The following is a 21,228-nucleotide window of genomic DNA, read 5'->3' as shown; positions in this document are numbered from 1 at the left end:
AAATACCAAAGTTCAAATTACTTTTTTTTACTACAGTTAAGAGCAAGCAATATTCTTGATCACCTGTTGAAGCCTAGAAGTCTTAATATTGTTCTATGACAATCTTATAGCCCCTACTCAAGATATTCCAAATAATTTAGTAATTTTATTCATTGCTTCTTTCTGGACATCTAAGTGGAAAGAAACTGAAGCATAAGCAGCCTTGAACAGAAAGGTGAGATAGAAACACCTCAAACAAAAATGCAAACTGTATTTGAAGATCTCAGTGCAAACAAATCATTTCAGGCCTTCCAACACAAATAGCTAAACAGATTTAAAACTATAGTGAAATACTATTTTCCCCTATTTTATTTTTAAGCTCCCTAATTAGAGACAGAAGTACTAAGGGCCCAATCCTATCCAATTTTCCAGTGCCGGTGCAGCTGTGCCAATGGGGCATGCACTACATCTTGTGGTGGGGCAGCAGTCACAAAGGCTTCCTTAAGGTATGGGAATATTTGTTCCTTACCTTGGGGCTGCATTGAGGCTGCACAGGTGCTTGAAAATTAGATAGGAGTAGGCCCTAAATCTTCCCCTAAAGTTAGGTATCCACTCTTGTTTATACAATACCAGGGAATAGTATTTGTTACAGGTGACAGCTGGAATGGTATAGTACAGCAGTACTATTTGGAGCAGTTATATTCCCTTTCAGGACACCTTCTCACAAGATTGACACGCATGCGCACACACACATGCGTGAGCACACAAAGTGGGACGGCCAGGAAGTTACTGTACCCAACAGGACAAATTTCTCTTATTTGGGGCTGAAAATCACAGCAGGCACAGATGGGGATCCACGCCTCCCATGGACACAACAAAATGAGGTGCATGATGTTGGGTAAACTGGACTGCTTTGTCATATCTCTTAAATAAGTGCCAAAATGACATTCTGTTTTTCTCACAAATGCACCCACTAGTATGCCTGTTTTTTGGACTGCATTTTAAGCTTTACAGCAGAGAGAAGATGGTACATATCCAAAATGTACCATATTTTGGGGCTACAGCACACACTGGAGCAACGACAGGACAGGGTGCTCAATTTCTTAAGAGAGCAACTCCACTTTTATGGCTTTCATCTTTTCAAAACTGACTGCTGAATATAATCACAGATATGCAACTTCCCAAAAAAAACTCAGAGATGGTCCACTATATATTCCAGATGTATACTGAAGCTTCCTAATAATGATTTCATCCAAATTATAGCAACAGAATTACTACAGGAGGTCCAAAATGCCTAATTCACCAGCATCTTCAAATACAGTTAAGGGTACAGAGCAATATTTTCTAATTCATGGGCTCTTAAAGTGCTACAATAAGCAAAACGAATGAACCATTTCATCTAAAAAGTAACAATACTACTTTCCATGCTGACCAACAAAATTATAGTAAAGGTTTAAAGAGAAGTTCTACTGACCCACTTAGAACTATCCCACATTACTAGCACTCAATACTGAAAGTTCTAAGTCCTTCATATTATGTTAATACTGTGAATGTGATAGAAAAAAAATGTTTGCACTGCTATCTTAAACTTATAGCCTTGCTACAAAAGTATAGTGAATGCTCATGACAAAAAAACAATTTAGTACAAAATAATGATAGTTTAAAAATCGTCATGTTGGCCAACAAAAAGTCTTTCAGTTATAACAAAACCACATTAATTGGAGCTGATCGTACCAATGTCTGGTCAAAAACTGTATACTTTCCCAATCCATCCCATGATGTTTTCCTGGTCCCCCGCTGCCGCAGACAGTTCAGCTGGTGTTGCTCACCAAGGCCAATGTCAAAGAGAATTTGGAATTCTTTGGTGCTCATTTATTTTAAACAAGAGTTTGTGTTGCTATGTTTGAAAGAAGTTTTATGCTTGGCTGAGCAAGGGTATGTCTAGCATTTACACTATTCAAATCTTAAACTACTATCTCTATATTGGAAGACAACAGCCCTGTACAGCTCATTTCTGCATTCAGATACATCTAGGAAATAAGAATTCTAGTTTAGAAAAGGACAACCCCACAAATAGCAATAATAATAAAGTTATAGTGCTCAAGTGATCATTATAAAAAAGACCATCCTTTATTGACCAACCTCAAAAATCCAAATTTCCCAATGATCTTAATTTCATACTCTCCATGTAATACAATGACAACATAAACAGTATTCCAGTATTCCTGAAATGTATAATTAATCTTTTGGATACTCCCAGGCCATCTGGATAACTGAGGTTGTACTACCTATCTTTCCTTTGAAACAGTCTTCCTTTGAAATAGCAAGCATATCTAGCTGCCACTCAGAATTTTACTGAAATATACTTACCTAGTCTTCGTGTTTCCCTTCTTAAAATACCTCTAGGTTTAATCTACTTATTTGCCTAATCTAAAATGCAAGTAATGATCAAGTGGAACACCAGCTTTAATACAGACAGTAAAATCTAAAATTCCCACTTAAAACCTGCACAGTATAATTCAACCATTGCTCAGTCAAACTTAAACATTCCCTCAACATCACACTTTTTCAATAAAATTCCAAAGGGGATATTTGCTATATTTAGATCAGTAATAATAAAGAAAAACATGTACCTTTCTGTTGGGATAACCACTTTGACTATGGCTTGCGATAGAGTCTGTATATGAAGTCACATCAGATAATAAACATAGAATATGTGAGTATTGTTAACAAGTAACAAGCAAAAAATACATATGCATTGAAAATACTACACATCTATCACAAGTTCTGCAGGCAATCACTGCTGCGAAGTTATACACTACGCAATCACATAAGGAGCAAATGCTGTCTACAGGCGAACCACAAAAGGTTCACTAATTTCAAAGCATGAAGTACATTCATAACAGAATGCACCATCAGTGGACTAAATAGGTAGTAGACGGATAATAATGACCCCAATCCAGAGTAGTATGCAGAAAAATCCATGCACACAGCAGGGTTTTTAAGGTTTTGTTGTTTAAAAACAGCTTCCCTGTACTGCATAAGTAGGCATTTCCAAAGTCACTTAGGTTTTCAGAAGCAGCTTCCAATACAGCATGAGGGAAGCTGGTTGCATAAAAATAAAGCCCTACTGTCCCAAGGCATGGGTATGAACAAGCTCACTGGATGAGGGTCAATGCAAGAAAATTTATGAATCTTTCTTCCTTCCATTTACTACATTTTCCTGTGCAGGCTAATACCCCTAACTGCTTAACTGTGCTTAGGTGATCAGGAACAGCTTGTGGGATTGTGTGCTCCCCCTTCACATTCCTTCTGTTGAAGAAAAGAAACTTGCACTGCTGGCCTTAGCCACAGTTAAGTATTACATCTACAATGACACTGATTGCTGCCAAGGCTAACCAGAGTTCTCATTTAAACATGATTTGAATCCAGTTTGAACTTCTAGTTTAAAATCCTGCCTGTGCAGGATGCCTGGATAGTCTGAACCAGAATCAGCATCACTGCAAAGGTGACAACCATGATTGAGGGCCAAATACTATCCAATTTTCCAGTGCCAATGCAGCTGTGCCAATGGGGTGTGCACTGCATCCTGTGGCGGGGAGGCAGTTGCAGAGGCCTCCTCAAGATATGGGAACATTTGTTCCCTTATCTCAGGGCTGCACTGTGGCTACACCAGTGCTAGAAAGTTGGGATAGGATTGGGCCCGAAGGCCACAAGTGACAATCTTCACTCCAGAAAGGGGTAAAGGAGGGATGGAAAGCATACAATCTTACAGCCTGCTTCTGATTCAACCATAAGTTAATACTCATGGTTGAATTAACCATGAGTTAATACATTTGTACTGCCTATAGTTCCCAAGCCTTCTGATCCTAAGAAACCTTAGCAAGTACTAAATCAGTGTGACATGTGTTTAAGAGATACTTACCACTTATTGTTATGCTAAAAACTAATATCCTTTTAATTATTCTAACTTTCCAGCTATGCTCAACTATTCACTCAATGCCTCAAACAACCTTCTAGACAAAAATTATCTGTGAGTTAATCCTCATGTTCACTTATTTGCTTGGAATCAAATATAGCCATTAAAGTGAATTAATTTAGACACTGCAAATTTGGCAGCTAACAAAAGGGGGACATAGGAGAAAAAAATACCAGGGAGTGTGGAGGGGGAAAACACATGGTGGCCAGATTTAAAAATGCAATTAAAAACAAGGCCCAATTCTGTGGCCCAACACACCGAGGTAATACCCTCAGGAACCAGGCTCCTTAAAACTAAGGCAGGGAACAATTCAGTGTATCTAAGGATTGACAGTGCAATTAATTCTACAACACAATTTAAAAAGAGACTACCACAGATTTAGCATTTTAAAAATGAGCTATGGACCTGGGTAACTTTTTACCTTCTCAAAATCCTCCTTGTTTTTTGGTGGTGGCAACATTGGAGCATTAGGGTTCTTCAATCTCTCTCTGGGCTGTGCGTTAAATGGCAGTCCTGATGGAGGTGGTGGGAGGGTGTGCTCCATCATAGAAGGAGGAATGTATATAGGATGTGGAGGAATAGGAACTGCTTTGCCCCAGCCTAGTTTCATTTCAAATGACATGATCATCTTGCCTGCCAAATGAAAGATTGCATTAGTTTAGAAATGTGCAGACGACAGCAATATCACTATTTCAGTCAGAAGAGCCCATATTTAACTTCATTTCTAACTTTCTAATGTTAGCATATACATAAGTATCACAGAAACAATACTGCCTATTGCCAAAATGCAAACTCTTTCAAGTTGAAGCCCAGATTCCCAAACAAATTTGTTAAAAGCAGTGTATGCTTGTACAATAGACAAAAAAAACACCTGGACAGATAAACTACAAAACAAACCACTGCAGGCTCCACAGAACAGTCCACATTATAACATAGTACTATATCTAAAAAGAGATAAGCAGTGTACTACATTATATAACATTCTAACATAAGCTTCCCAGAAGCTCCCAGAGGCATCTGCATTATTTACTGTATTGACCTCTGTACAAGTCAACACAGGTTTTCATGGGCAATTTTTAGGCATAAATTTTTCAACTTATAGCTGAGTATATATGGTGCTCAGAAGTTTGCATCTTCCAACGCGGCAACTCACAGATCTCTCACCAATACAGTGTTTGTCTCCGTAGATAAACACCGTATCAGCAAAAAAGCAGGAGGGCAAAACCCAAGAGTGTAGAAGTGCAAGGGTGGTACTGTCCTCCATGCTACCATGATCACTGTACCTGGTACCTGCATCCACGGTTTAGGTAACTTCCAATAGGGGTAACATTCACTTTCTCCCATTCTTTGATTTGGTTCAGCAGGGACAAAGTTTGAGAAAAAGTGATACAGAATATTATCCTGAATATACTTCTTTCCCCCCAAATATCCAATGAAGAGTTCATTTCTTCTCCCAATGTTCTTTCCAAGAATTGTAAAAATTTTAAATCTTCTATTACCATTTAAATTTTTTAGTGCACGTTCAGCATCTCTCCTGTTCATAAAGGCAACAAATCCACAATTCCTTTCTCTAGCCCTTTCTTCATCTGTTCGCGGCCACATGATTTTGACACTTGCTAGAGGTCCAAAACGCCCAAATTCTTGACATAACATTTCTTCATTCATCTGCAGTTAACAGGAACAAACCAGACTGAAATACTTGGATTAATGGTATGAGAAGTATTTTCTTCTTGCAAATGTGAAAGGGAAGTAACTGGGGGAATGGCTAATACAAAATCCCATGACATGGCCACTTTTTAAAGTTCCCTGTAGGTTTGTACTACACTGTAGGCTAATTCTTAAAGTGTGCATTGTGAGGTGTTTGGAAGGGGTACATAAAGAGCTATAACCTGGAGCACTGCCAAAGTACTGTGTACCAGATTGGACTCCCTGCACCTGCGTGGAGGCACAAGGAATGAAAGCAGCCTCCTGTGGCAGTAACAGTTTCTGTCTACTAGTGAGGCTGCACACAAGGCTTGGCTAAGAGTTCTGCCCTCTTACCGAATTAGCAAGGGTTCCGTTTATATGCATATTCAGTTTATATACAAAGGTAAGTGTGCTATACTTTGACATATTTGTCAAAACCATTGTTTTAATCTTGTTTTAATCTTAATTAAAACAACAGCTGTAAGGGGGGGGTTGTCCCATGAATTTACATATTTTGGGGGGGGATTGCAGTAACAAAGTTTGAAACCCCCTGTAGCAGGCAAATACGAAACAGGAATAAATCCTACTGCGAGCTATGAGCATGTGCATTTAGAATATTTAAAATACTCAAAGGGGGCATTTATGGGGATACACAAGAGGGCTTTCTCTATAGAGACCCCTTCCATATGGAACTCTTGTGGAAGGTATGCTGGGCTCCATACCTGCTGTAGTTTCAGAGGGAGCTGAAACAAAACGTTTTTTCAACTTGGTTACCCAGAGTTTGTTTAGCTCTTATGCTGGTTCTCTGTACTTTTTTGTTTCCCTCTTCAGCTTGCTGTATATGGTTTTCAGTACGTTGTGGTTACAAGCTACTTTGAATTTTTAAAAAGCAGAGAGAAATCTTCTAAAATAAAGATTACCTGGGGATTAATATTTCCAAGGTACAAATTTGTTGTGCTTGGATCTCCCACATCATGTGACCCTGGAGCATAGTCATCCAGTACTAAAATTAAGAAAACAATATGTAATCTAAAGCATACATTTTGGAAGTAAAACAATATTTTATTAAATAGTTATGAAACTATATTACCACCTGAAGATCTGTTTCTTCTTGAAGGAGCATCCACTAAGAGAGAGACAGGATCCGTATTTAATTGAGAGTTTTTGTAGCATTGAAAAAGACAACCCACAAAAGCACATAATTACTTACTGGACCGGCGCTGGCCATCTGAATCTGACTGAGGTGGCTCAAAACGACTTAATCTACCTTTGGTTTTATGCCTTTCATCACGCTCTTCTTGAATTCTACAGAAGGTATTTTACAAAGGTGGTAACTGGTTACAATTAGACAATCACATCAAGTAGCACAGAAGGTCAAAGAACTCTGCTACATTTTTTACAGGAGTACCTCTGAACTACAAGCCTCAGTTCATTCCCCAAGTGTTCTAAAAACCTCTCAGTACCCATGAACAACAGCATCATTTCCTTAACCCTTTTTTCTTCAACTATTGTTGTTGGTTGGATTACATTCTAGATATAGAAATGTCATTAGGAGGTAGATGTCTTTTCTTGATTAGCATATAATACCCAAGCTCTATTAAGGATATCCTTGGCAATCTTAAAACAAACTATTTCATCTCTGAACCTACTATCTCTTGTTCACCCTATGTCGCAAGAAATTTTACAGCAAGTTCAATCTCTCAAGGTATCAGCTACTAACATATTTTTCCCTGTCTAATAGAATCTAAACTGCAAATTCTGGACATTACAACTAGACACCTTCCTAAACACTCACAATCTAAAAGATACACAAAGGAGGCAATAGAGAAAAGAAGGGCACACGGACATAGGAAAATACTATGCAATTACAAGTGAAGCCTATTTATCTGAGTTAGTTATGTGACTCATTGAGATTAACAAAAAACTCATTGTGCTAAATTCCATAAAGTTAAGCAAATATGCTGCAGCCTGACACTTGGGGCTGGAAGGAAACTAAGGCAGCTGTTATCAGTCCCCTCCCCTCTGCCTCCCCTGCTCCATCCTCAGCCCTCCCATTGCCAGCTGTCCCGCTTCTTTCACAGGTGGGATGCTGAGTTTTTAACAGTCCAGTCCTATGTATTTCTACTCAGGTGCATGTATTTCTATACATTTGTAGTCAATGGGGCTTACTCCCAGGAAAGTGTGGAGAGGATTGCAGCCTAAATCTCATGCTTTGCTTGCTGGGAAGGTTTGCTTGCTGGGTTTTTTTGTTTGTGTAGGCTGCAGCATGGAGAGCCTGCACCATCTCAGTGGGAGGGAGGGAATTTGGCAAACACTCCCTGGGTTTTTTAAAGCAATCCTCTCTGTTGCTACCGCACCTGCCCGTGTGTGTGTGTGTGTGTGTGTGTGTGTGTGTGTGTGTGTGTGTGTGTGTGTGTGTGTGAGAGAGAGAGAGAGAGAGAGAGAGAGAGAGAGACAGACAGACAGACAGACAGACAGACAGACAGACAGACATCCACCCACCTTGCTGCACGTATTCTGACTACAGAGGTTTTCCTCCCCCCCCCCTTCCCTTCCTCAGCCTCTTTGCAGGCTTAGGGGCTCCAAGAGTGTTACTGTTCCTTAGCAAGGGGAACCTCTTCCATGGCTTCAGGGCTATTTCCCTGCCTGGGCAAGGTGGAGCCTTACTGCAGTGTTTTGGGCTGCCTGTGAGAGGCCAGTGCAGGGCAAAGGAGGCAAAGGTGTGTGTGACTTTCAGTTCCCCCCACCCCCATCTGCAGACAAATCTGCAGATAAAAAATCCATGGATAAATAGGTTGCACCTGTATTTATCATGTACACTTAGATTTAGTGATAAGGTAATATGAAGACTGGGGGTTAGACCACAAAAAAGGTGAATTTTGAGGACAACTTTAAAGGAATAAGGGAGCTAGCATCACATTCGCATTGTGGGAGGCTGTTCTGGGTATAAAGGGTAATAAAGGAAAAGCGTGGAGATTTCAGAGGATGCAGGGCATTTTTGAATAGCTGGTTGATCTGAACAAGCAAAAATCACAGACAGGGATGTGTCAGGAAAGAAGAGCAGGAAGAAGGTGCATGTAGTGAATGAGGACCCTTCACCAGTCTAGTAAAGACTTATCTGTGTTAAAATGTGACAGGCTTGACTTAGGCAGTGTTGGCACCTCAGACATTCTGTCCTCTATACAAGCGAGTCCCCATATCTGCAGGGGTTTTGTTTCAAAATCCCAGTGATTAAGTGAAACCACAGATACAAGGTAACGCACCTCCCCACCCTCTGCAAGTGAGGGGAGCTCTGGATATGGAATAACAGAGAAAGCCCACCATATGCCAAATAACGTATTCCAGCAGTTTGTATTCCCAACAAGTACGCTGTTTATTATTGCATATTTTACTCAGAGTACACAATGTCACTTACTGTTTTAATTCTTCTTTAAAAAGCTCCAAATTACTCTTTTTCTTTTCTTTTTCCCCTTTCTTCAAAGGCTAAAACAGAATTTGCAAACATACCTTTTAATGCCATTCAGAAAAACAGAAGTGAGGTACACAGAGAAAATATAATTAAATAGAGCAATCCTATATAAACTATTATTTATGCTGAAACTGAGGTAGAATTTAAAAATATCTAGCCATATGTGGGGCCAATACCCAAGTTGGCTGCTACTGATCATCTGAATCTGAGAGCCCAATCCTATTCCACCATCAATGCAGCCACAACCCAGCCCCAAGGAACAACCATTCCCCTAGCTTGAAGAGGCCTCCATGATCGTCCCCCACCTCAGGATGCAGTGCGTGCCCTGCTGGCACAGCTGCATCAGTGCTGGAAAGCTGGATAGGATTGGGCCCTCAGAACAGCCCTGGAGTGGCTCACTTAGCATTTAACAGCAGCACCATCTTGCGCTGCCTAGTAGCTGTGACAAGAGTTACAGCTCAGGTTGTCTTATTTACCTAAAAGCATCATAACTAGTGCACATGTCCAGATTTCCAAGTTCATAAGCATTCAATCAAGTTACTTTAAATATAATGCTAGTACTGCTTCGTAACACTTAAGCTTCTTAAAAAGTAATTTTAAAAAGGCATTTAGTAATAATAATAATAATAACAACAGGTATTTATATACCACCTTTCTTTGTCTTTACTCAAGACTTTATTCAAGGCGGTTTACATAGGCAGGCTTTTATCTAAATCCCTATTAACTAGGGATTTTTACAATTTCAAAGAAGGTTCTTTCTTTCAAGAACTACTACATTCAAGGTGTTTCATTCCGATCTGGCTTTACATTCTGGCCTCCATCCTCCCACGCTCAGAGCAGATGGAATTGCTCTGCTTCAGCTTGTCAGCTGCTCCAAGGTCGCACGGTGCCGGTGGCCTCGAACTGGCGACCTTGTGGATGTTATCTTCAGGCAGACGGAGGCTCTACCCTCTAGACCAGACCTCCTGCCCTGACCAATTTAGTACTAAACTTTACTAAACTTTAGTACTAAACTTTAGTACCAATTTAGTTACTAAATTTAGTACCAATTTAGTACTAAACTAAATTTAGTACTCCTGTCCAATTTAGTACTAAACTGCTAAGACAGATACACTTTCAGATTTACTACATAGCATGTAAACAATGCTATAGTGCACATACAGTTGTGAATAAAGGGGGGCGTTACTTCCATGTAATTATTAAGTTTCCTAAACTGTCTAGACACTGATTTACTAGAAATAGAAAATGCAGTTCAAGGACTTGGAAGCTAAAAAAACAAACATTTAAAAAGATTTACTACCAATATATATTTTGAAAACAATGGACTTGCAAGCATTTTTGCAAACTCCAACTTACTGGCTTTTTGGTATCTATTATTAGAAGTGATGGAGGCCTCTCATTAGAGGATGACTGATTTTGCTGATTTTTCTGATCTGAAAACCGTGATGAGGGTTTGTAGATTTTTCCTCGTTTTTCATCCTTTTCATGTTCTCCTGAAAGACAGACTAATAGTTACTGAAAAATACCGAATTTACTGAAATCAACAATGTTAGGCAAGGCAAAGCAATCGGCCGTGCCCAATGGGCTGCTACATGTTAAAAACACTAAAAAGTATACCCTCATCCCCGTCTCATATCACAAACTACTTTTGTAACTCTCCTCACTTTCACAGGGGATTTCTAAGCCATGGCGGGGAAAGGGAAGGAGGCTATTGTTTCAAGAATCATCTTGCACAGAATCATTCCACAGGTTTTAGGATCCCAATACAGTTCCTTCCAACACTTCCTCAAGATAAATCCTTTTGGAATGAGCCCAGAAGAATAAAATGTGTAAGAAATGTTCTCTCTTTTTAAACCCAAGAACTATACTCACTGCATGTACAGGTCAAGCCTCAAGAAGTTGCACTATTACAGTCACCTTATTTTTTTTTTCATAAAATGAAAATAAAGCATTTTTTTAAAAGTCAGGCATAAAAATAAATGCTGTACATGTATACAGGTCACTAAAAATATATCTTCCACCATAACTTTGTACTTTCACACATATGATAGTTAGATACAGAGCAGCACCTTAGAAAAATTCCACTTTGTATCCAACTAAAGTAAAAAATTTAAATTGAACCAAATAAGATCTGTTTTCAACAATTTAAAAAGTATTTTCCTTACCTTTTGATGCATTAACAATACCTCCTCTCACAAATGTCTTCACTTTATTGCCATCACTTCCTTCAAAGGCAGCAAGGAATTCTTCATAAATTTCTGCAGCTGCCTTCTCATCCTCCTACACACACCAAATGTTAAGTTGGTTACTAGCATTAATGAGCTACCATCACACTGACTGTATCAATTTTCTTTTATTCACGTTTTCTGGAACAGCAAAGAGTGATGTGAGGTGGAAATTTTCTACATTTTCTCATGAAAAATTTCTATATTTCTGCATATCCATTGTTTCATAACAAAGAAAAGATGCAATACCAATAAAATTTGGCAGTTTCAATTATACTTTTCTGCAGCTGACTATCCCTCAGAAAGGGCATGCATCTTTTTCCATGCACAGCTCTTTGAGCATGTTTAAATGATATATTAACAAGTCTTCAATGTCTCAATAACTTTCCCCCTAAACCTTAAATAATGTTAAAGGCTTGGATCCAAAAAAAACCATCGACAAAATAAGCAAATTATCAGCGCTTTTCTGTGAACTCTTGCACAAATACTGGTAAAAGTTCCACACTGTCCTACCATGTTCCAGGGTTACATGACAGTCCAATAAACATGGTGAATAAGGAAGAGAGAAGCTGGGGCATATAAATTCAAGCATAAATTCAAGTAAATTCAAAATCAAACCTTAAACTGTACTGTTTATAACAAGGTACATGAGGAGAGGTTAAATTAAAGAAGATTCAATTTCAAATCTAGGTTCATTGGCAATGATCTGACAGAAAACCCCTATAGAATACCTCCATCTACTTAAATTAGGGCCCAATCCTATCTTTCCCCCCCCCTCCACTAGTGCAGCCACACCAAAAACAGGTGCACTGTATCCAGTGGGAGGCTTCAGAGGGAAAAGGGATTTAAATGCTCTTACCCCAGCAGTAAGCATCCCCGCTCCACCATAGGTCTCCTTGGACGTGCACCAGCTCTTTAGTTAGCACAAGTTCAAGGACAGAAAGAGGGTGGGAATGCTGCTCACAGATAGGACCCAGCATGCCCCATCACCACTGGATCCAGCCCCTCCTGCAGCCTCCCTTGTTACACCTCTCCCCTCCTTACCTTCCTCGGCGGGCAGCCAGCAGCCTATCTACACACATCAGAAGGTTTCAGCTTTCTCACTAGCACACCATATACTGTCAGAAGTGTGCTTGCAACTGCTATAAATGTATTTGAAACTGCAGTCAGTGACTGCAGACACTGCAGGTGGAACACTAGTTCCTCAGCGCAAAGGGCCCATAGAATTGGGCCATAGTTTCCTATATAGCATTACCTTCTTTTTCAGTTCTTCCTGTTCCTTCTTGCTTAAAGTTCTCTTGGCCGCACTCATCTTGCCAATACTGAATGCTTTAAGTTTGTTTTCTAAAAGCGGCTGCCAAAAAAAGTAGCAATATTTACAGACTGATAAGAATAATTCTGAAATACAATACATAAGCAAAAATCTCCCAGAAACTGGGAGATACAGCTTCTTAGATTATATGTTTTGAACTGCATATGCTATCTTGATTGTGTAAGTGGATTTGTGTACTGAAAGAATGCAAAAAATACAATTTCTGTTTTTTATTCAGATACCACAAATGAACTCAAAGGAACGTTGAGAAAATTTCAAGCAATATCATTAAAGACTGCTGGATACACATAATCTAGAAACATTGAGACAGGGCATCTGCTCAACCAATGTTCAGTGCATGACAAATAACCCTTGATTACTGGAAAAGAGTACACTACACATTCAGCTAATGTTACATTCAATACAAGGATTCCCAGGGGCCACAGAAGCTGACACCTGCTTGGCGTAAGAGCACACAATTCTGCTCTGAGTAGGCTTGACTCAATTGTGCCATGAAACTCACCCCACAGTTACTACACTTGTGTTCAGTTTCATTCCTTTGCAAGCCCTGTTATTTATTCAACTCTGGTCTAGTTCTCACTGACGCAGCAAACCTGTGTCTTTGCTACAGCATTTCAGACAGCAGGCATTGGTTCACACAAATGAAAGTTCCTTCATACAAAAGACTCCCTCACATTGAAAAAGGCTAATCGAGAAGCATTCTCCCTAATGTCTAGTGGCACATCCTAGACAAAAGTTTAACACCTCAATTAAAGCAAGGAACTGAAAAAGAACTGCAGACAATTTTGATTGTCAAAAGAATGATTTGTGACATAAGCTAACTGATTAAGATTAGCATAATAAAAAGCGACATTTTTTTCTAAATACTGCTGAAGAGTTAGCCCTATAGATAGATTGCTCTTTGCTTTTCAATTTCAAAGTTAAATGTTGAATTACTGGACCTTGAGCAATGACTGCATTTATTTCCCAAGGTTGTGTTAAAAATCATGTAAAATCCTGAAACTCGCTTTTTAAAAGTTAGAAGTTTCTAGACCTGAAGCTAGTCACTAAAAGGAGATTTGCAGAACAGATTACATGGAGCAGTTTCTGCAACAGTAACAGTAAACAGTAAAGTGACCTTTGCCACTGATCACAGCTGGCACACCTGTTCAGTGATTTCTAAAATTATAGCAAGTGAACAGTAAAAGTTGCTTTGCTATGTTGGTAAGTTTCACCCTCAACTGCTACAGGTCTAAGGGGCAAATAGCCTTTTCTCCTGATTTTGGTCAAATAACACCATAGCGAAAAGTAAGCTTCCAACCACACAAGTATTCTTGGTTTCATGAGATATCTGGCAACATTTGACTACAGTCAAATAACAGACAATTGGCTGACATGCATGCCAACCTGAACAGATCACAATATATTGGTACAACTGCTAAAAAAAGAAGAAATTCTGTACTGCTCCAGGGTATGAGTGAAGCAAGACTCATATCAATGAATAATTACATGAAAATTGGGTTTAAGAAATCCCTCTTGAAATGTTTTGTCAAGATAAAATGCCCTCAATCATGACAACACATTATGTGATCTATACATGTGATAATTGGAATACATTCAGTATCTTCTCAAAAATGAGTCCACAAAATCTCATACGCAACCATCGTTAAGAACCTCGCTTCACAAGAGAATTTCTACAAATTTGATAGTTGCACATCCATCTCGATACTTACATGAGGGTCCGGTGATCCAGTAGAACGCGTTGTGTCTGGCAGCCTGGCCTAAAAATTGTAGAAATAGACGAAACTCATTCAGGTGTCATTTATTCTCTTAGATATAATTCAGTAAATTTCTCATTCATGTAATGATTGCTGTTGGCAGTCAAATGTTTTAAACAAATAAACTTGGGAGTCTCTGGAAGAACTGGACACTGCTAGCACTTATGAATGACTAGTATTTAACTAAAGTTTTGTTTTTTTTAAAGGCAGTGCCTATAGGCATACAAGTCACAGCCTCTCAGCAATTTTCAACCAGTGTGTAGACACATGTTGGTGTGCTGCAAATGAACCCCAGCTGTGCCAGGAGAGTTTGGGAGATCATTTATTACTAGGGGCACTGGGGGATGCAAGCCCCCTACCTGCAGGGTGGTGTGTCTTGTTAATTGTCAAAAAACTGGTGGTGTGCTGTGACAATTTTAGGCCTTATCAGTATGCCATGAGATGAAAAAGGCTGAGAATTGCTGCCCTAGGTTGCAGAACTCCTTGCCTTCTAGAGTCCCACCTGATCCCTTCTGTCAACTTCTCATCACTTACACAAAACATTTTTATTAGGCCAGCACTTCAATTACCTGGTCCCCATATTATTTAATGTTTTCTGAGCTGGTTTAACATCATCTGAGTTTGGTTTTTAAAGGTTGTTTAAACTGTTCTGGATTTATTTAGGGCGCAATCCTAACCCCTTATGTCAGTGCTTTCCGGCACTGACATAAGGGCAATGCAGCTCTGAGGTAATGGAACAAACATTCCCTTACTTTGAGGAGGCCTCCATGAGTGACACCCAACTGCAGGATGCAGCACATGTCCTATTGGCACTGTTATGTCAATTATTGATTCCCCCCAACAATTTTGGAACCACCTTGATGGCTTTTTTGGGGTACAGAAAGGCATAATAAAAATCCCTATATAAATAGAGGCAAACATACCTATACTGTATATTGTCAATCTCTAAGGTTAGAATCATAAACACCCTTACTAGGGAGTAAGTACAATTTACAACTTCTCAATTATTCTTTGCTAATATGCCCCCTTTTATCTTCTTTACAGTTGTGAGCTTCTTTGGGACAAGAAACTACCATCTTACTCCTTTGACATGAATGACACTTTACAGAACTTTTATGTTGAAAACCAGCATTATTATTCTAAATATTATTTAATTAAACTTATTTTCAGTAGACATCCTACAAATAAACTAAATCACTTTTTTTTTAGAGAGCCAAAGTTAGAGTATGACATGCAACATGGGTTTCACTGGTGCAATTTTCATCACACTTTATTTGTCAAGTCTCTAGAACAGTCATTTTCAACCACTGTGCAGTGGCAAACAGGTGTGCCGTGAATGGTCTGCAGGAGTCTGGAGGAGGGTCATTTATTAGGGTCATTGGGGGATGTGAGCCCCCCCACCAACAGCATGTTGTGCCTTGTCAATTGTCAAAAAAAACTGATGGTGTGCTTTGACAATTTTAGAACCTTATCAGTGTGCTGCGAGACAAAAAAAAGGTTGAAAATCACTGCTCTAGAACATACAAGAAAGGCAGAGTTCTTCTGTAAGTACTTAAGGCGGTATAACTAAAGTGTTACAAGCAGAAGTGCTTTCCATTTGCACAAGGGGTTTTCTGGTTCCAAGTTCAAAATTTGATCCTGACTTGTTCTAACTATAGTTAGGACAAGCCATGACGCTTCAATGTTCATAAGCAACAAGAATTGCATTTGTTCTAAAAATTAAGAATGGAAGATTTTAATCTCTTCTTCTCATGAAGGTGAGAAGGGAGAGGGAGAGCAAGAGTGAGTGAATCCATGGTTCACAAAGACTTGTCATAATGCTAAGCCATAGCTGAGAGATAAGTCTGAATGAAATCAATGAACACATTTCATTGTGGCTCCTCCTGACTTCTGGGAAATCCTAGCAAGTTGAGGTTTCCTTATAACCATAGAATTGGAAGGGACCTACAAGATCACTGAGTCCAACTCCAGCCAATACAGGCTGTCAACTACAACATCCCTGATAGATAACTACCTAAACTCTGCTTTAAAAAACTCTAGTGATGGGGAATCTACCACCTTCCAAAGCTGAGTGTTCCACTGCTGAACAGTTCATACAATCAGGAAGTTCTTCCTAAGGTTTAAGCAAAACCTCCTTTGCTATATTTAAACCCATCTGTATTGGTCCTGTGCTTTGGAGTAAAAGGGAACAAGCCCACAAATATTTATAAGTTATGTCCTTAACATACTCTTCTCCAAACCCAACTCCTTCAATCTGTCCTCACAGAACAAGGTCTCCAGCCCCGTTAACATCATAGTTTCCCTTCTGGCCTTGCTCCAGTTTGTCAATATCCTCCTTAAGCTGTTGCACCCAGATGGACAGAATATTCCAGGTGAAGCCTAATGAAAGTAGAATACAGTAGCATCATTACTTCTTGAGGTCTGGATACAATACTTGTGTTGAAGCACCCTAGAAGCACATTTGCTTTCTTTGCCACCACATCACACTGCCAGCCTGCTCATGTTTAGCATGTCATTTACCAAAAAAACCTCAGGTGTCTTTTACACATACATACTATTCCTTCCAATATACATAACTGCAAATCAGCAATCACCTACAGTCACATGTTTGTGCAACTAAATTTCAATTTGCAAACATGCTCACAATCACATGACAATAAGGCAGGGTGGTGCAGATACATTATCTTTTTGCTTTCAACCACTTTTCTGATTTTTGGGTTGGATTGTCTCCAACCCCCTGTCATATAAACATGATTCTCCAACATGACAGACAACAATTAGCAAGAAATCTTATATGACACTATAAGAGTTGCAAGGGATGGAAAAGCAAATTCATCTAGATTCAAAGATAGAAAAAATCTTTGAGAATTTTTCCTCGAGACCAAGGCATAGAACAGAGAATCTTAAATTAAAATGTGCTCCAAAATTGCAAAGTGCAAACATTTGACAAGTCATAATCTTGGTATATGCTTCAAAAATGTATACAGTACTACAGTACAATTTCAAGAGAGATGAAAAAGGATGAAAAATCCAATCACTGTGATAGAGTGTTGTTTTGAAAAGTGGGTCCCAGCACTTAAAAGGTTTGGGAACCACCGCAATTAACTATTTGTAGAAAAATCATCAGACCTGAAAGACTGTCCATTCTTTTAGGCACAAGCTGAACACGACACACAAGACCACCACACTGAAGGAGGTTGGGATGCTAAGAAGAAACCAAGGTTTCAAGCTATATGAACTGGGAGAAACTGAACATGAGGGGAAAAGGGGGGGAAATAAGAGAGAGATGAACTGCAAGAACAAACTGATGTCACAGAAGGAACTATGTTCCTCTCTGCCTCTCAAACTGCAGCATCCAGAATTAAAGGGGGGGGAATGAGAAAAGGTGGCACAATTTCCCAATCCGTGCTAGTAAAAAAACAGCAACACTTTGTATCTCACAGTGGTCCAGCAGATGCCTCTGGAATCACAGGAGACAACAAGAGACCTGCATCATGGTGCCCTCCTTTGCTCCTTGCATTCTGAGGTCGCCTACTGATTTATCAGTAGGAGGCTGTTGAAGAGGCTGCACACAACCATCATGGCTTGCAACCTGTGATGGATTTTTCCTCCAGAAATCTGTCCAAACCTCTTTTTAAAGGCATCCGGGTGAGATGCCATCCCCACATCCTGTGGCAGGGAGTTCCACAGATTAAAACCTGAAGGCTGCACATAACCATCATGGCTTGCAACCTATGATGGACTTTTCCTCCAGAAATCTGTCCAATCCACTTTTTAAAGGCATCCGGGCCAGATGCCACCCCCACATCCTGTGGCAGAGAGTTCCACAGACTAAGCACGTGCTAGGTAAATAAATATTTCTGGCTTCCTCCCTGATGTGCTGGTTTTTGGGTCCCCACACCTAACAGGCTGCAGGCCAGAGGCCCACCTAGCCCAGCCTCCTGACAGCACCCTGTGCCCTCCTCGCCCAGGCCCTCTGAAGGGGCCCGAATGAACTGAAGGGAAGCAGCCCGGCCGCCCCGCCTGTCGCTCCCTCCTCCAAGGAGGGGAGAGTAGGCCGCAAAGCCTGCCTCGGAGCTCGCCCCCCTGCGCACCGGGCCCAGCGCTGCGAACGGCTCCGCCGCCGGCCTTGCGTGGGCAGCCGCCGAGGCCTCCTTCCCCGCCTCGCCCCCACCCCTTCCTCGCAGCGGCGGCGGCAGCCGGAGCCTCCCCGAGCAGGCCTCACCTTCCCGCTGGCCTTCTGCGAACCGCCTGGCGTCTTGTCCGCCATCTTGCTTCTCTCCCCGCTCAAGCCTGGCGGCGGTGAATCGAGCGCCGACTCCGCCGATCGCTGAAAAGGGGCTCTCCGGCGGAGGGAGGCGAGGCAGGCGCAATGAGTCGATCGCCGAGTGCGGGATGGGGAGGATGGGCTCCGAGAACCTGCTGCAGACTGGGCGGGCGGCGGGCGGGGCGGAGCGGGGCGGGGGCTGCGCCAGCGCTAGCGCGCGCTTGATCCCCGGGCGGCGGCTCTTGATTGACGTGTCGGAGGCTTCGCCCCCGTCTTACTCCAGCTGCGGCTGAGCCACGCTGCCGGTGGGTCCTTTTCGGTGGCCTCGTCAACCACTCTGCGAAGAGCTGGACTCCCCCAGTTTGCAAGCATACATAGGGAGATAAATGTTTGCAGGTCTTTTTTGAGTGTCATGATTACTTATAAATAAAACATATGCATGATGACTTTCTAGATCTCCTTTATTTACTGTCTTGTGACCTTGCTGGGTCCCAATATTGTGTCATTTTTAAAAAGTGGGTCCTGGTGCTAAAAAGTTTGGGAACCACTTCACTGCTGGCAGGGTGACCAGATACAATGGAGGGCAGAGTGCCTATACCTTTAACCATTGTATGGAAGAGGGAATTTGGGCAGGTGCAGCTTTTTATTAAACCCTCCATGTTGAGCACCACCTGCCCAAATTCCCTCCTTTATAGTATACAATGGTTAAAGCTATAGGCACTCTGTCCTCTATCATATCTGGTCACCCTGACTCCTTCCCAGGAGTCAACACCATTAAATCAGATGCATCTAATACAGAGGGTGACTTTAAGGTGTCAACAAATCCAATTCCAAATCTACAATGGTTTCTAGGAATGTTAAGTAGTCTAGTGCAGTGTTTCTCAAACTGTGGGTTGGGAGCCAATTTCAGGTAGGTCCCCATTCATTTTAATATTTTATTTTTAGTATATTAGACTTGATGCTCCCATGGTATGTGACTGCATTTGGGGAAACATTACAGACCTGTACTTTTAACAAGCTACTATGTATATGCGTTTAACAATGATAGTTAATGGAACCTACTCCTGGGAAAGTGTGGATAGGATTGCAGCCTAGAATTGTTAAAAATTTTCCTGCTTGATGATGTCACTTCCAACCATGAAATCACTTCTGGTGGGTCCTGACAGATTCTTATTCTAAAAAGTGGATCCCAGTGCTAAACGTGTGAGAACCACTGGTCTGGCAAAGTTTTTTTTCTTCACAGAGGGCAACAGTGACAACACCATTAACAATGCAATTCTTACATAGTTACTTGGGAGTAAGTCCCACTATATTCAGTGGGATTTACTTCTGAGTAGACATGCATAGGATTGTGTTGTCAGACAGTACTTTGCCCCATATGCAGAGTTGTATTTTTTGTTTAAAACGCATAAAAACACAAAACATGGTTTTTTGGTGTTAAACTACCCGAATAAAAACCACATTTTGGTGTTAAAGATATTTTCCAAAAATTAAAATAGATTACTTTTCCAGTTAGAAATAAAATTGTGGCTGCATCTACTGACACTATATCACCTACCTAGTACATTTTTAAAGAGATTATAATTTATTAAAATATACCCTTTGAATAAAAACACACAACACCACAATTTGCTATTTTAATCAAGAAATTTTGGAAAAAGTATCAGCAAAAAAAACACACCTCTCTCCATGCGATGCCAACCTATGAAACAGCATCAAACCAGCAACCTTTCAGTAGATGCCAGTTCTGAAAGACTACAGCGTGTTGTTGCAGAAAGATTCACATGCAACGTTATGCTTCCATGTATTGTAGTTTTCTGTGCATGTTTCCGAAGCACTGACAACTCAAACAGAAGAAATGCTGACTGTGTTTGGATGGATAAGACGCTACTCGTGCATGGAGGGGTTTGTTTCCAGTGAATAAGATGGGATTACAGCCTAAGTAGCAATGGGCTTACTTACTTCTATTTTACTTAGTAAAATAAATAAAACTGTTTTCAAACCATGCATCTATGGAAAAATAGTGAATATGGATACAGGTCACAACCAGTAGAGCCAATTTTATAAATCTTTGTATAATACAGTTTCAAAAATTACAAATGTGGCTACTACTAACACTACAGAAGTGAACAGACCATTAAAAGAGTTGGCAATTGCTGATGCCCTATCCAAAGCATTCCCCTATCAGGAGTACATATGGGACAAAAGCAGTACATTCTGAGAAACTGATGTTGTTCTACATCTCACAATGTCTTACCTGCCAACAGGGTGCTTGGAGTGCATATAGCCATGTACCAGATGTCTAACTTTCAGAAAGAAAAGCCAAACAGAACAGAGTGAAATCCTGCAACAATGACTGATAACCTCAAGATCATTTTTGGTTCAGACCTACGATGAGCTGTCAGCAGACAGAGAAAATCTATAGAGCATTGCAAGTATTGACCCAATGATGGATTTGAACAACGGAAAATGCAAATGTACAAGCTAGTCTCAAGACAAAAGAATATGTTGCAGAACACTTCAGAAAAGGTTT

At 40.5% G+C, this 21,228-nt stretch overlaps 1 protein-coding gene across 2 annotated transcripts in view; it reads right to left on the bottom strand.

The window, feature by feature from the left end:
• U2SURP (U2 snRNP associated SURP domain containing) overlaps positions 1-18,717 on the bottom strand; it is a 38,910-nt gene extending 20,193 nt beyond the window's left edge. Inside the window, exons 1-12 of one of the 2 annotated variants that reach the window (XM_066619389.1) lie at positions 18,654-18,717; positions 14,384-14,431; positions 12,594-12,692; positions 11,279-11,393; positions 10,470-10,606; positions 9,060-9,127; positions 6,855-6,949; positions 6,738-6,770; positions 6,565-6,647; positions 5,458-5,623; positions 4,380-4,591; positions 2,613-2,656 (exon numbers count right to left, since the gene is read on the bottom strand). In XM_066619389.1, the coding sequence (XP_066475486.1) occupies positions 2,613-2,656; positions 4,380-4,591; positions 5,458-5,623; positions 6,565-6,647; positions 6,738-6,770; positions 6,855-6,949; positions 9,060-9,127; positions 10,470-10,606; positions 11,279-11,393; positions 12,594-12,692; positions 14,384-14,431; positions 18,654-18,698 (1,145 nt within the window). In that variant the 5' untranslated portion in view covers positions 18,699-18,717. Of the gene's footprint in view, positions 1-2,612; positions 2,657-4,379; positions 4,592-5,457; positions 5,624-6,564; positions 6,648-6,737; positions 6,771-6,854; positions 6,950-9,059; positions 9,128-10,469; positions 10,607-11,278; positions 11,394-12,593; positions 12,693-14,383; positions 14,432-18,653 lie in introns of those variants that run through there. The other variant, XM_066619391.1, reaches the window with a different exon arrangement.
• Positions 18,718-21,228: the final 2,511 nt, after the last annotated feature.

This window comes from Tiliqua scincoides, chromosome 3 (genome assembly GCF_035046505.1).
Source record: "Tiliqua scincoides isolate rTilSci1 chromosome 3, rTilSci1.hap2, whole genome shotgun sequence".
In the NCBI taxonomy this organism is placed as follows: domain Eukaryota; kingdom Metazoa; phylum Chordata; class Lepidosauria; order Squamata; family Scincidae; genus Tiliqua; species Tiliqua scincoides.
This window is presented reverse-complemented; position numbering and strand designations above follow the sequence as displayed.